Below are 16,542 nucleotides of genomic sequence, written 5' to 3' on the forward strand. Positions count from 1 at the left end.
GGCTGCTCAGATTGCCTCCTAAATCGTTTTTATAGATTAGGAACAGCACAATGACTACAACACTTCCTTGTTTTACTCGACGACTTTCGCGAACTCTCACCAGGCAGACAGGAATACGGCGGTCATCCGGAGGAGAGGCGTTACGCCACGCTTCCCGTGGTTTGGCCGTCCTGCGGCAGACTTCCGCTGCGCCCGCCGTCATATTGAGCGCGCGCTCCCTGCGGCGCGCACTGCTTCTGTTTGCTCCCCAGTGTCGACAGCGGACAATGCAGCCGGCGGGCGTAATTGCCACAGTGGCAGCTCTGCTTGCAGGAAATGCGACATCGGTGATGGATTGCCTCTGCTGGCACCTCATCAATGGCAGAATCTATCAAGTCAGGCCCGTTGAAGATTTGGTGCGATCGAACTACTGTGCTGATAAAGGTAAGTGCTTTTTCGTGCAGTACAGACTGACAAGACGTTATGCACAGGGCAGTTTTCACTCACGCACAGGCGCCTTGGCTTACATATGCTCTTATCAAAGGTTATACGTTTTCTCCCTGACAGTGAAGGACCGCCTTGGGGACAAATTGCACTTCATTTTCACCCTTTTCGGTCAATGTACTTTGTAATAACCTTTTGCATGTGAAAAATATCATAAAGTACGATTTGGAAAGACGGTAAATTAAGCATCTATATTTGCGAATTGAGCCCAAAACGTTTTTCATATGTGTGAGAATAGATAGAAGTAAGATGTTGTGAAATACAACGAGTAGATTCTTTAAAACCAAAGCACCTTCTTGCATAATTTCTGCTGTACCTCGTCATAATAGCACCCTTTACGTATTTTCCATAGTTCTGTATTCTACATAATCGTGGACATTGATATTACAATAAAAAGCAATTCACAATGAATATAGTGATGTCAAACGGATCTTAACTACTTAACGTACAGCGATACATCGATAAGGAAGAGAATAAAATACAAACCAAGAACAAAATTTCGATCGTTGCTAAGCACAGTGAGGAGTGGAAAGTTCCGAGTGATAAGAGAAAACGGTGGGCTGTATTCTGCGCTTCAGAAATTAACATTCGCCGTTGTGTCATCGCGGTGCAGATGACGTATCCCTAGCGGCACAGCACAGACATCGGTGGCTGACGCCTGACGTGGCTGGCACGGAGTTCACTTCCTTCACTGCAATGTTTAATTTCCTAAATTAAGTAAAATATTTTTGTAGTTCTAAAATTACCTTACAATGAGCCTGACAACGATCGTAGGGTTGAATCGCCTGTAGACGTATAGAAAAAGACCATCCTCCTTTCCTTTTTCGTGATGGATCTATGACTCTGTCGTTGAAATTTGGAAACCTGTGAATCGTTTTCTTTGCAATAGATAGCATGGCAAGATGAGACAGCCTATCTTCATCTCTGGTACTTCTAAGAAACTGTTTGATCCGCGACAACGTGCGGAAACACGTCTCTGCTTCACAGCTTCTCATGGGACAGCAGCCGCTGATTTCAGCAGATTCCTGACGTCGCCAAAAGGTTCTTGCAGATTGTTTTCAATGACAAACTTTATAAGGGCTCCTGCGCTTTTTTTTCTTGAAACCTATTTCGAGAATAAATGGTCTGTAGCTCTGTTTTTAACTCAGCTTTACTTAAAAAATTGATAGGACTGCGTAACAGCAGATAGCACATTTTCAGGACACTAATTTTTCAATGAAAGAAAGAAGCGGTGTTTGAGTAAATTAGAGGGCAACAAGTGGCTGCAGAATTCAAACCTCTGTTTCTTCTGTGATATCATTAACATTGTCTCTAATTTTAAAAATTTCGTTTCGGAATGATGCTGCTGCTTGCTTTATTGAGACGCGACCAGTGGTATATTTTTGGAATTGGCTGTACTAGATGTTCACGTAGGGCATACATACATATTATAAAAATGGATGTGTGTGTGTGTGTGTGTGTGTGTGGTTTGCAGATGTACCACATCCCCTCCTGAACCGATTTCAACCAAACTTCTTACACACATCTCTTACCGCCAAAAATGAATTGCTGTGGGCGTAATAACTACTCATCTATCATAGTTCAGGACACATAACGTCGTAAACAGTGAGATGCACGACAGATTGCCTCATAGTGCATGACGTCTAAATTTACTGCTTCTCCCCTACCACCTCTGTTCGCAGCACATTCTGCACACAGTACCGTCGTACACCAGGGAATGTACCTGCAAAGTCATGCCATTGCATGACGCAAGGATCAGGAGATGTGGCGTCATGTATGAATTTTTAATACATTTATTCGTTAGAGCTGAGACACACACAGAGTCGAGTCCACTTAAGAGAAATCCCCGATACCTGGCAGAGCTTTCATCATCTTTCAGCTGCGAAGCGCAAACGGCTGTAGGCGAAAACAGCCACCTGTAGGGCTGTGAAGAGTCTATGCAGACGTTTACAGAATCGCGGTCCAGACATGAAAATAAGCTGTGCTTACACTTCTGGAAATTATGCATATTTCGTTTCGTAATTTTAAGTGTTTTCATGAATACATATAAATGAATTTCTTTCGATATTACAGAAAAACGCAGTTCAATTTTTGTTTTCATTTCTCATAGAAAATTGCCAAATGAATAGCTGTACGTTGCTGGGTTTGTCAGCTATTTATTTTTATAAGATATCCCTAACCGAAAGGAAATTTTTGTGTTATAGAGTTTTATCCTTAGGCGACATGTTTGATTTACATTTGTTGTCTGGCTGCTGGTATCTTCAACGTGTTTAAGACATTCTGGAGTGTCCTCTCTATTCACATTAACTGTGAGCACTTTTCACGATTTAAAGTTCTATGTAATGGCTGATCCATGTGGGATTGTTTGTTTCACAACTGCGTCTGGAACAGCCACTTTTCGAGGTGAATGACAGAAAAGTATTGCTACCTCCGCAGTAGTTCTGAAAAACGGTTTCATTTTTTTGTTTCGACTTGTCACTTGCGCAAAAATTAAGTTCAGTGAGTGTTCATAACAATGTACGTAATACACGAAATTATGTCCTTATATTACAGTTGATTGTATTTCTGTATGATGGTCATGCATGACGCTGGCGCCATCATAAATTTCAGATATTACGTTTTCTTTCGTTTCTTGGACAACATGGGCGAATACATCTTTAATTGAATCAGCCAAGGAGGTACCACTGATACGCGATTGATTTGAAAACACGCAAAATCTTTCAACCGGCTCTTCAGCAGATAACAGAAAACGAAATACTACCAGTAACTGAAATTTAGAAGCTACATCAGATGTTTCATCTGCTAACAGAGACACAAAATCTGTCTTCGTCCTGACACACATGTAACGTACAGTCCAATAAATTCTTCTGTATACCACTGGGTGCACCTAAAGACAGCAGAATTGTTCACGTGCTCTTTCACATCCGCAGCTGACGCGGAAGTGAAATTTACCCGTTCCCTAAGTATTCTAGGACTGTTAGATTGTACTGTTTCATCATGTACACGTAGCGCAAGTTCAGACTCACTGCAGAACTTTATCTTGGAAAGAACATAGCGAGTTTGTGTTATATCGCCGTTCTGTCTTTCTGTATTTTGCCTGAAAGCTAGGATGTTGCATAATTTGTGTTTTTCCAACGACTGATAATGCTAAAAAATCATTCTTATGTCCAATAGATTCCCCACGCTTCTTAACCTTCTCTGTTAGATGACTTACAAGGAAACTGTTAAGTCCGACGTCCCAGGAACAGTCTTTAGTAAGGCTTATTCGAAAGTGAAAATTATGACCAGAAAAATATTAACTGGTGATGACGCACCATGTCCACAGAAAACGAGAGTCTGGGATGCGCAGAGATCAACCTTCTATGGGGTGCATGTATTACACCTCACAAAATGGACATCGTCGACATCCAAGAAATGTTAGAAACAAACCATTAACTTGGACCATGGAAACCGAATAAAAATGGCGCGTCTCAATGATCACAAAGATTCGCACCATCGAGATCAAAGACGAGCTCCTTGGCAGCTACGAAGCGTGCAAGGCATCCACTCTTGAAGAATGCATACAGAAATCACATTGGAGTAACAGGGTGACGGGAACTGATGGAAAGTGATGGCGTGCAACCGAATGCAAAACAGCTTACCGTGAAACTGGCTGTCCTTTAAGGCGTTGATGCAGATAGTGCAATAATTTGTACGCACAGAAAAGACAAACATGTGGAGGTTGAATTAATCTGGTGGTTCCAGGTGGTATGAACTGCAATGTCCAGGAGCGATAGTTTGTTCTTTAGGAGTATGACTTATATACGCAGACTACGAATGAAACAAAAGCAACTTATTTTGACGAGCTATTAGCCAAATGCAGTGTTCATACCATAGTTGCAGTTATCTAACGACCGTTCTCCCACTCTTGCTTGCTATGATGTAAATATCCCCTACTGCCCTTACCAAAGTCACTCACATGAGAAAGAATCGAGGGGCGCAGAGCAACTCTTAGTTCTTGCAGAGCAATGAATAGCGTTCCAGCATATTTACCATCCGGTTAAAGAGTCAGTTAATTGTATACGAATTGATGTTCCATGATCTTGACAGAATTCTCTTGATACCTTTAATTTCCAGGGTCCCTTTCATATGTGTTTCCTCTTCAAATGCAGATTGGTTGCAATTGAAAACAAATTCCTTACTCAACGATAGGGTAAGTTTGAATACCGCCCCTACAAATTTCTGGGCCGATTCCGTAGTATGCTGTGCATCGTCAAGCTTCGTTTGAAATTTCATTGTCCTACAATTCTGTAGCACAGTTTGACGTTAAGCAAGCATCCACTGCTTCTTTTGAAATCACTATATGTATGTCGCGCGCAGTTTGATGTGGATGACGTAGTAGGTCACCAGCATCTTCATCCCGTAAATTGTATCGAGCATCCTTGAAACGCGAAAACATCAGTTTTTGTGACAAGTGCGTCTTGTCTGTTCAATAACCGTAGTTTTTCTTATGCACTAACGGTCATATTTCTGCGAACTTCTTCAAAATATACTACGGGCCATTAAAATTGCTACACCGCGAAGATGGCGTGCTACAGACGCGAAATTTAACCGGCAGGAAGAAGATGTTGTGATATGCAAATGATTAGCTTTTCAGAGCATTCACACAAGGTTGGCGCCGGTGGCGACACCTACAACGTGCTGACATGAGGAAAGATTCCAACCGATTTTCATACACAAACCGCAGTTGACTGGCGTTGCCTGGTGAAACGTTGTTATGATGCCTCGTGTAAGGAGGAGAAATGCGTACCATCACGTTTCCAACTTTGATAAAGGTCGGATTGTAGCCTACCGCAATTGCGGTTTATCGTATCGCGACATTGTTGCTCGCGTTGGTAGAGATCCAATGACTGTTAGCAGAATATGGAATCGGTGGGTTCCGGAGGGTTATACGGAACGCCGTGCTGGATCCCAACGGCCTCGAGTCACTAGCAGTCGATATGACAGGCATGGCTGTAACGGATCGTGCAGCCACGTCTCCATCCCTGAGACAACAGGTGGGGACGTTTGCAATACAACAACCATATGCACGAACAAATCGACGACGTTTGCAGCAGCATGGACTATCAGCTCGGAGACCATGGCTGCGGTTACCCTTGACGCTGCATCACAGACAGGAGCACCTGCTATGGTGTACTCGACGACGAACCAGGGTGCACGAATGGCAAAACGTAATTTTTTCGGATGAATCCAGGTTCTGTTTACAGCATCATGATGGTCGCATACGTGTTTGGCGACATCGCGCTGAACGCACACTGGAAGTGTGTATTCGTCACGACCATACTGGCGTATCACCTGGCGTGATGGTATGGGCTGCCATTGGTTACACGTCTCAGTCACCTCTTGTTCGCATTGACGGCAGTTTGAAAAGTGGACGTTACATTTGAGATGTGTTACGACCCGTGGCTCTACCCTTCATTCGATGCCTGTGAAACTCTACATTTCAGCAGGATAATGCACGACCGTATGTTGCTGGTCCCATATGGGCCTTTCTGGATACAAAAAATGTTCGACTGCTGCCCTGGCCAGCACATTCTCCTGATCTCTCACCAATTGAAAACGTCTGGTGAATGGTGGCCGAGCAACTGGCTCGTCACAATACTCCAGTCACTACTCTCGATGAACTGTGGCATCGTGTTGAAGCTGCATGGGCAGCTGTACCTGTACACGCCATCCACGCTCTGTTTGACTCAATGCCCAGGCGTATCGAGGTCGTTATTACGGCCAGAGGTGGTTTTTCTGGGTACTGATTTCTCAGGATCTATGCACAGAGATTCCGTGAAAATGTAATCACTGTCAGTTCTAGTATAATCTATTTGTCCAGTGAATACCCGTTTATCATCTGCATTTCTTCTTGGTGTAGCAATTTTAATGGCCAGTAGTGTATATTCGTGATTGTTGTTTTCGTATGCCACGGATGATTTTCCAAATACAAAATTACGTTTAGTACCAACTCCTAGGACAGCGACTGTCCTTCAGTACGTTTCACTGGAAACGGCAACTGGGGCTCCCTGTCCGACAGTGTCGATGAAGTGCCCCACACCTGTTTCAGTAACACTTTCTTTCTATTGCCGTGCACGTATCATCAACACTATATGCCTTTTGTACATTGTTCGTACGACACCACCTATTCCACTGACTCATTTGCAGAAAGGCTAATCCCTCATCCGCCACTTCTTTCTCACTCAGCGAAATTTCTTGGGTTTCTTTCTGACGGAATCTCAACTTCGGCTACTGTTACTGAAGATATAACGCAATGTTTACTTTGTTTATCGTTGCCATTGCTCTGCTTTGTATCAACACCATTAGCACTGTAGCACTACCGTGAGTTACTCGTCAACTAAGCAGTTCAGCTACGCTCCGTAGCCTCGTGCTGTCGACAGCATTTGATAGCTCCAGTCCCTCCCTCTGTTGGCATCTGCAGCCAGTGTTGTGTTAGCACGGTAGGCAAAATGTGGGGCGTCGAATGACGTTAGATCTGACATGCCAACGCATGTACAGCTCGTGCCTTTACCCTTAGCTAACAGCAAACACGGAAAACAAAATGGGCTATTGGTAGGAGTGAAGCAGGCAATGCAAATGTTGCTTTTACGTCCATTTACATTAACACGGCTGGAGGATGCCTTACCTCGGCTTGTTTACGGTTGCCTTAACTCGAGCTGAGGCGGCGGCCTCTGAATTTCATAATTCCCTTCGAAGCTTTAAGGTGTTTCATCTAGAGATATGTACTCCCGCAATTTCATTACTTCACACTAATTATATTTCTTGCGCTGCTATTCTTTTCCGCCAGTATATTACTGGCGATCTTTCCCATCACTCCTGTCTGCTGTAGGAATGCCCATAAACTTCCTCGCGGAGGTTCAGAAGACAAAGTGAACCTTAACAGTCCCCGCGTAATGGTTTCAGTCATACACTTGCTATTTGAACAAGATAAAATATCACACGATAAAAACTAAATATGAAGAAAAAATGATCACGTACGAGGCAGAATCGAAGTACGATTGTTTCATTACATATATTTATAATCTGCACAACCAGCGCTTTTCTGGGGCATGTAGAGTTTCCAGACTTTAGAGGTTCCTGGCTGTGGCTGGAGTGTGTTCCCACGGCCGGAGAACGCGAGCGGCCCGCGGCGCGAGTCGTCCAGTGCGGGGGTGGGGGCCGTGGCCCGCTGCGTGGGAGGCCGGCCTGCCTGCAGCCAGACACACAGGTCGTGGAGTACGTGGAGGAGGCGCGCCAGTCGGCCGTAAACACACTTAATGGTAACAGGGGTAGTTTCCTTTGGTTACAGTGATTGTCGGGGAAAGTCCCTGAAGCATTGGCCGTAACTGAGGCATTATTCCAGTACGGGAAGCTTCAAGTATCGTTACGCAGTTGACGGGGACAAGCTCTCGCGAGAATACATCGCAGGTTACGGAGAGCGCAGTGGTTAATTACAAGTGGCATACCGCAATGGCATCCCGATTTTTCGGTTAACAGTAGCAGCTGCCCACAGTCCCATCAGAAGCCACTGTTTGTATGTTTACAGCCCGGTAGCCACACCGACAGCGAGAGACGTGATCAGAATTAGCAGTCTCACTAGGCGGGTACGGAACTTTCAGAATGTTTACCGGCGAGGTCAGCTCACCGCCGAGGTAGCCTCAGCTGGACTCCCTTAGCGAAGCGGGTCTGACGAGTGTAGCTGCGCGGGCTAACCGTCTGTTCCTTCACAGAGACATTACGCTTTCTTCTTTCCTTTTGCTTCATTTTGAACTCACTGAGGGTTTTGTCACGCACTTGCTCAAAAAGACGTGAGTCCCTCGTGAGGGAATGAGCAGGCAGAATATCTTTTGTGTGTCCAGAGATTCTGCCGTAACCTTTCTGGCAGGTGAGAACAGATCAGCGCTTTTTAGTGCAAAGCCACTCTCCGCCACTCAGTGCCTTCATTGTTGCTTTATCTGCGGCGAGGAACCGTATGTCAACCGCACTCGCATATCGGTCGACAATTTCTGTTCGATTATTTCTAAAAGGATCTCAACATCTGATGAGTACTTAGCTATTACATTTGTTTTCTCCCTGCTCCGTAAGCGCTGAACGTTCCCACATAAGTACAAAGGGACAGAAGTGCAACTACTGGCTCGGAAGTGTACAGATGTTCAAATGGCTCTGAGCACTATGGGACTTAACATCTATGGTCATCACTGCCCTAGAACTTAGAACTATTTAAACCTAACTAACCTAAGGACAGCACACAACACCCAGTCACCACGAGGCAGAGAAAATCCCTGACCCCGCTGGGAATCGAACCCGGGAACCCGGGCGTGGGAAGCGAGAACGCTACCGCACGACCACGAGCTGCGGACGGAAGTTTACAGAACACCGAATGGCAGCGCCTCTGCTGCTTACCTAACGAGATACCCTGGGTAAACTCGGCTACAGCTAAGAGGAAAATACAGCTCAGAGGCGGATCCCAGAGATTAAAGCGAGAGGAGAGTGGTATGCCGATTACTTCATTGGGAATTCCAGCTTTTCCGGCTGCAGTTACTTGACAGTGATGCAGTACTTGGCGGGTAGACTGTGATGAGACAGGCCAAGTGTGCGGCGCTCCACGAGATGAGAGTACAGAATGCCCGGGGTCGTCATTCACGGCCCAGCCTGGACTGGAGATCTGAAGTCGCCAGGAAAGGCTCCCACCGGCTGCCGCTCCAATCTGGAGCGCCCTGCCGCCTGCAGCCCAGCTGCGTCTCGGCCAGCCTGGAGTCTCCTCTCCAGCCCCGCACTGCCAGCTCTGACACCAACGTGAGACCATATGTCTTATTCCCAATCTCGCCAATCAAACCAGTTAACGATAAGTGTGATTTTGTCTTAAATAATACTGTCTACGCCTAGCCAGGTACATCGCACGTTCCTGTGGTAGCGGTGCTAACTCTGTCAAGCTGGGGCATAACAGCATGGCTGACATGCGACATTAAATTATTTTGTTGAAAGGATGTCGAAAATATCGCAAGCGAGCTGTCTCAAGGACTCAGAAATGTAACAGCTGCGACCAGTGTAACCAATCACGTATTGTATACCGAGTGGCTCCCCGTGAGATGGGCGAGAGTGCAACGTGGCATTCTCCGCTCTGCTCAGGGCCTCGATGCACGGACCGCCCACACCGATGCTGCAGTCAGAACTTGGGCTCATACGGAATGACGGCACAGTGTCCAGTGTTGTACTGTCGGCGCAGCTCTTCCCGCTCCTTCGTCAAGGGGAGCCGCAGCAGTGGCCGCCGTGCTGACAGTCGGCTGACTTGTTGACCTTTTGCTTGTAGAAGTGTGCAGCACACCTCACGCCGTGTCGATTATCGTTGGCTGCAGCTCTCTTAGTGTTTCACTTTCAGTAGCTGCTGGTACTGATGAGCATATGAGTAGCCCGTGGAAGCTCGTGAGTCAGAGTGCAGACCTCGAGGTGACTGAAGAACGTTTTGCAGATTGGCCACCGCGGTTCGCAACGTGCGACAGCCCGGAGCAGCCCCCCGCGCTCTCAGCTGCGCGGCGCCTGGCAGACCGCCTCAGGGCCTACGGACTGCCGCCGCCGCCAGCAGCTCGAGCGGGGGAGGGAGGGGGGTGCGCCGGCGCCCTGGCGCAGCTCCGCCGCCTCACGTTGGTCGAATACTTGCAACTCGTCGAGGAGCTCGAGTGCCAAATTGCTGACGACTGTATCGACTCCTGCTCTGTACCGAGGTATGTAGACCACTCGACGCCATTACTACTGACCGTACAACTAATTCTTTCTTTAAATTTATTCTCAATGCTGTCACCTACTTTTCCTATTTTGCGATACTAACTATCTGTCAATAAGGGCACATTTATGAGACCCAAAGACGAAGCGCGCTAATACCTTCTGCCGCCGCCTCTTCTGTTGACACTTTCCACCGAGCAGTCAATGGAATGTGCCTCGTGGCACACGTCTCTCTCCGCTCTCTGTCTCCGCATGTCGCTACAGCAGACAGTAAATGATCTGATGATGACAGTCACAGACTGAAAGCGGTAACGAACAAAAAAAGCTTTTCATCGAGACTGCTTGCCTTACTAAAATTGAATTTATATTCCTATTTCCGAACCGTATTATCAAAAATCAATAACAGTACAGCGTCGTTTGAGATGACAACAGCTGTAGCCCGGTATCGTTGTTAGTTGTAAATTAGTTCAAAAGTGAACAATAAACACTGCAAGTGGCTAAATTAATTACTTTTCGAAAGAAGGAATTATAGAGCCGACACCCTGCACCACCAGATTACAGTAATACTCCACAACATTTGCTGTACATACGTAGTTAAAATCTCTAACATGGCAGCAGTCAGAAACAGTAAAACTATGGAAGCCATAGGAATCGAACAGCCAACCAGTGGCACGTCAGATGTTTATTCACTCTTTTACCTTGCTTTACTGTTCATTAAGCCATCTGGCTATACGTTAGCATTTATATGGGTCATTTTAGTGTTGACTGAGCTTTATGACCTGTTTTCTCTTTTCACACAATAAGTTTACACACGTTACTACTTCTTCCAAGGAAGAAAGGCTTATATCTGTTTAAACCTAGGTAAGGATTCGAATAAACTTGTCAAGTACAAGTAGCTGGTGCATGATTCCCATTCATTCCGTACGTCATTAACTTATAGTAAGACAGTCACATTCAAGCCAACTTTTGCTTCAAGGATCATGAAATGGCATCACGGTATTACCGCCTCTAGCCTCGAAGACTTCGTCAACGCGGCGGGGAAGAGAGTTCCGGAAGTTTCTTCAGATACGCAGCATCTGCCCGAGGCCTCCCACTGACGCATCAGATCCCGCAGAGCTACCAGTGTGTGGGGATGTCGGCTGCCACGCCTCAGCCGCTGTTCCAGACAGTACCGTGCAACGTCTGCGGCTCTGAGACCGGGTTGTCTAGAGGTCGCCTCGAGGTGCTGTAGGGCGCCCGAGTGTTCGTGAAACCGGGAGTGTATGCACGCAGCCCTGGGAACACGACTGTGTGTGTCATCTTCTACAACGCAAGTGTCCAGAGAATGGGGCAATACTTCGTCACCGACAATGTTGAAATAAACGTGCTGCTTCAGGTTCACATTAACCTTGGTGACTGAATCCAAGTCACGGCGACAGAAACACCCCTATGACACCATGCAACCACCAGTGGCTTGAACTGCATCCTCTATAGGCCGTCGGTCCCATCGCCACCTCCATAATTTCAGAAGAGGCGAAATCGCGCGACTCGTGTGACGCACCTCCACCCAGCCACTCTCCGTCTCTGTGTGGTTTGGCCCACTCAAGACTCGCAGCTGTGTGTGTCTGTGTGAACGACGGCCGCCGACTCCAAATGTCGAGTCTGTGCAGCCGCCTTCCGAACAATTGCTAGGCAGCTGGTTCAGATGGAGCTGCTTTGCCAGGCATCGGCAATTTGCGTCTGGTTTGAAACCGATCGCCAGTCACTTGGAGTGACACTCGTCAACAGCCCTGTCAGCTAGAATCTTTTTACGCCACTGCCTCACATCACTACGAGTGGTTCACCATTCGTTGCAGATACTTGGACAGTCCACATTGGTAGACCAACAGATCGTGTAAGCCAGCAGTCTGGCTTTAGCTGTCGCCGCGGTCGCACGCTCCTCGAGTTTGCTCCGTGAACGTTCAGTGTTTACGCCAGTGTTTTCGTGTTTCGTGACTGTTTATTGGCTATTGGTCTTCGTTCATGTTGTCTTTCTACGTAGTGCTGTTGGGATTTCGGCGTTGTCCGAAATTTCTTCGCTGCAGAACACCGTGGCAAACTCCGTGAGAAAAAACACCGTGATTTTCACCTTCGACAAGTGCACCCGTCGAGTACAGCCCTCTGCACTGGAAATACACGACTAGATTACCGAGGTATTTGGGCTTCATCCTGAATCTGCTCATACCATGCTGCTAGACTCTGATGAATACTGCATGTTTGTAAAGTTTAACGATTCCGTGAGTGTAGACCGCTTTCTGGAAAAATTTGGTTATGAAACGGAATTTATACACCGTGATGGTACTACAAGTACTGTAAAACTCAGGAATTCCGAGTTTGTAATTACAAATGTTAGGGTTTTGAATATTCCGGTAGAAGTAGACAACTCGAAAATTAAAGATGTCCTTTGAAAGTGTAGGGTTGTCAGGCAAATAGTCAACGAAAGGTGGGCTTCGCATTTCAAGCTGCAGTGCTTTAACGGCATTCGCTCCGTGGAGATGGAAGTGAAGGCAAACATTCCCTCCCACATCGTTGTTGACGGGCACAAGGCGCATGTTATGTACTCCGGGCAAACCCCTACATGTCATGTATGTAACGAGTCAGGTAACCTCCGTCAGGACTGCCCTCGCCGTGTTTTTGTGCTAACAAATAACCTTACGCAACGCCGGAAATTGACACTCAACGATTTGTTGCCAGCCAGTAATACAACAGAGGCGACGGCTGTCGTGGATCCTGTTACTACCTCTGAAAATGTTGCACTTAATGTTAATGACTTTCCGCCTTCAAAACCTGCATTAACTGCTGAAATTCCGTCCCGTGACAGCGAGACTCCCACTAAAAAGCGTCCTCTAGAGGACACTGAAAAAAATGTTGATGAGGACTCTTCCTGTGAAACACCCGTTGCCAGGAAGCCGAAACCAAGTCCTGTTGGAAGTGGTAAAAGGAGATGAAATGCAGGTCGATTTGGCTCCCACTTCCGCACAAGGAGTTATACCGCCACGAGCAGATAGTGACGCAGCTGGTAGTGGCCTTTCACAGAAATGTGACCCTGAGCCTGAGGTCACAGCTGCAATAACTGCATCGAGTGCACAGCCCATACAGTGCGAACAGTACGAGGAAGTACCAAGTAAACAACCTGCTGGCTCCGAAGCGCAACGCCGCGCCGAAGGAGGAAATAAACAAGCATCACCGCCTCGCCAGCAAGACAACGCAACTGACAACACCCCGGAGCCAAATATTGACGACTCGCAAGCCACAGCCGTTGCGCAAGACGGCCACCGTCGGAGGCTGCGACCGAAACAAGGTCTTGCTGTCACGCGTCATCGAGCGAAAGCCGCACCAGAGAAGAAAGACGTCAAGAAAAAGAATATTAAATATGAAGTCATCAGGGCCACCACTGACGAGGAGAAAGAGAAAGACCACAGTGACTTATAGCAATGCATTGTCAGGATTTCAGGATAATTTTCTTTTCAAGCACTTTGTTTAAAAGCAGTAAAATTTTTTCTATGAAGTTAGTGCATGTAATGGGCACACAGCTTCTAAGGATCGTGACTTGTAGAGAAGGTCGTTGCTGCTATAATCATACCGATCCTCATCCCAAATAGCTTCTTCTGGTATGTCTGTGATGCAAGTTTATAGCACTACTACTATTAACATTAATAAATACAGTCACCCTTCAAATTGGCAATATCAGAAGAATTCTTGTACTAGTCTGGGACAGATATCGCGTTGCTACAAGAAGTTGCGATGACGGCATTTCGGATCCCAGGCTTTTTTGGAATTGTTAGTGTTTCTACGGAAGCCATATCGGTACAGCCGTTCTTATAAGGGAAGGCATTCCGGTGACTGAAATCGAACGACTAGAATCAGGAAGAGCCGTAGGCATAAAAATTTTCGATATGACCGTGCTTAACCTTCACGCCCCATCAGGAAATTCCCATAAATTGGATGGTGCGATGTTTTTTCAAGATGAACTAATTTATTTATTGAGGAAAAATCCGTGTTCTCTTATATTAGGTGGACATATTAACTGTGTTTTAAACCAGAAAGATCAACAACCCAATTTCAACTACTCGCCACAGTTAAAAAAGTTAGTAAGTGATCTACAACTCAAAGATGTATAGGAACTTCAGCCCCGACATCAGTCGACTCCACGTATATAACCAGCCACTCCCGCAGCAGACTAGATAGAATTTACGTGTCACCAAATTTGCAAAATTTTTTATTAAACGTTGAAACTGTTCCCGTGTATTTTAGCGATCACAGTACACTTTTAACTTGCTTTAATTTAAGTGTACAGCCAACCCGTCGATTCAGAGGGCAATGGAATTTGAGTATGTCTGTTTTAACTGACGAAGAACTGGAACAGAAAATAAGAGTAGCGTGGACTATGTGCCTCCGCACAGCAGACAATCACCCAACAGTGACTGGTGGGCTAGGAGGGCTAAACCAAGGCTGCTGAAAGTTGTCGTGCAGTATAGTGTAGCGAGGCGCAGGGAGTTGAGGAATACAATGGAGTTTTATTATAAAGTTTTAAGAGACTTTTATCAAGAGGCAAATGATGACGTAATTCGTCTGAATGATATCAAAAAACAAAAGCCAAGTTATTAAGCATTAAACAGCAACAGATGGAGGGACTAAAAATTAAATAGAAAGCCACATCAGTAGCAGCTGGTGAAACTGCTTCTCTGTATCACTTGGTGCGGCATGCTGAAAACAGACGTCAAACTTTTATTGATGAAGTCCAGACGCACACTGGTACAAGGTTCACATACCAGAAAGAAATACTGGACCAAGTCCACAGGTACTATGACAACTTATATGCCCCTACCACAGTGGACGATGCAGCTCTGGACGACTTTCTCACTATTTTAGGTCCACAGTTGTCGGGAACAGGAAACGCTGACATCCTGTCACCTATTACTACAGATGAAGTGCATGAGGCAGTGCGTAACTCACCTCTCAAAAAATCTCCGGGACTTGATGGCCTCCCTGTGGATTTTTATGCCCGCTACTGGTCTGTAATTGGGGACAAGATCACTTCCATGGCGAATGTGGTCCTGACCGGAAAAGCGGTCCCTGCAGAGTTTAAGGAAAGTAAAATAGTACTGATTCCTAAGAGTAAAGGCAAAACCAACTTAAACAATTTTCGGCCGCTTTCGCTACTAAATTCTAATTACAAAATAATTTCGCGTATTATCAACAAAAGATTCCCTGCCTTTTCCAACAAAATATTGAGTCATCATTAATCTTGTTCTCCAACCAGAACGATATTCGAAAGTCTATCTGCATACAGAGACGTCATTGCAATTAAGTCAGTGGTAAGTATAAAATGTGCTTTAATCTTTATAGGTTTCAACAAAGCTTTTGACCGCGTTAGTCATAGATACCTCTTTGCGACGCTGTCAAGAATGGCTTTCCACCCTCAGATTGTCAACATGCTAAGAAATATTGCAACAGGTATAAATGCGAAAATAGCAATCAATGGCCAAACATCTAAACCCATACAGATAAGGCGAGGGGTTCCACAGGGCAGTCCCTTATCTATGTTTTTATTTTCCGTACGTTTAGAGTCCTTTCTCCGCAGTGTCCACGCAAGACTAACAGGCATAACATTGAGTGGTGAGAAAACCGTCATACGAGCTTATGCTGATGACGTGGGTGTTGTAATAAGAATAAGGAGGAGACAGTTACACTGGAAAGAGAAATCCAAAAGTATTGTCTAGCGTCGGGAGCGACAACCAATGAAAACAAAAGTAAAATATTGAATCTGCGGGGCCTAGATCACCTCCGACTGTCATGGGCAAAACAAGACAACAAACACAAAACTTTGGGAATAACCTTAATGACATGTCCGATGAGGATGGCTGCTTTTAACTGGACGGAAGCTAGGAGGAAAGTTCATGGTGCTGTAATGGAGAACATCCATCGAACTGTGGACCAGGTGCGAAAAGTCAGATTCATGAACTCCTGCATTTTGTCTAAAACGTATTTCACTGCACAGGTATTTCCAATCCCCAAACTAGTATCGAAAGGGATCATGTCCACTGTTACCAATTATTTATGGCGAGGAGATATATTCAGGCTCGGTGCGACTACCGTTATACTGGATGTCAGAAACGGGGGCCTCGGTTTGGAGGACATTCGAAATAAAGCGTCTGCTCTGTTCCTCAAACGGACTTTCCATGTACTCCGAGAACTTACACAATGTATAACCGCAAAGCTCTTTGAGGCTGTGACACCCCATAGCCTGCAAGCACCGATTGATGTGCGAAGGATTAATGCCCGTCTGCAGTATGTGAG

General features: G+C 45.9%; 1 protein-coding gene across 1 annotated transcript in view; it reads left to right on the forward strand.

Moving 5' to 3' along the window:
• The first annotated feature begins 263 nt into the window (after positions 1 to 263).
• LOC126443323 (uncharacterized) overlaps positions 264 to 16,542 on the forward strand; it is a 63,999-nt gene continuing 47,720 nt past the window's right edge. Inside the window, exons 1-2 of the mRNA XM_050090916.1 lie at positions 264 to 423; positions 9,974 to 10,226. Coding sequence (XP_049946873.1) covers positions 267 to 423; positions 9,974 to 10,226 — 410 coding nt within the window. The 5' untranslated portion in view covers positions 264 to 266. The remainder of the gene's footprint in view (positions 424 to 9,973; positions 10,227 to 16,542) is intronic.

The sequence above is a fragment of the Schistocerca serialis genome, unplaced genomic scaffold (genome assembly GCF_023864345.2).
Source record: "Schistocerca serialis cubense isolate TAMUIC-IGC-003099 unplaced genomic scaffold, iqSchSeri2.2 HiC_scaffold_1451, whole genome shotgun sequence".
NCBI classification, from domain to species: Eukaryota; Metazoa; Arthropoda; class Insecta; order Orthoptera; family Acrididae; genus Schistocerca; species Schistocerca serialis.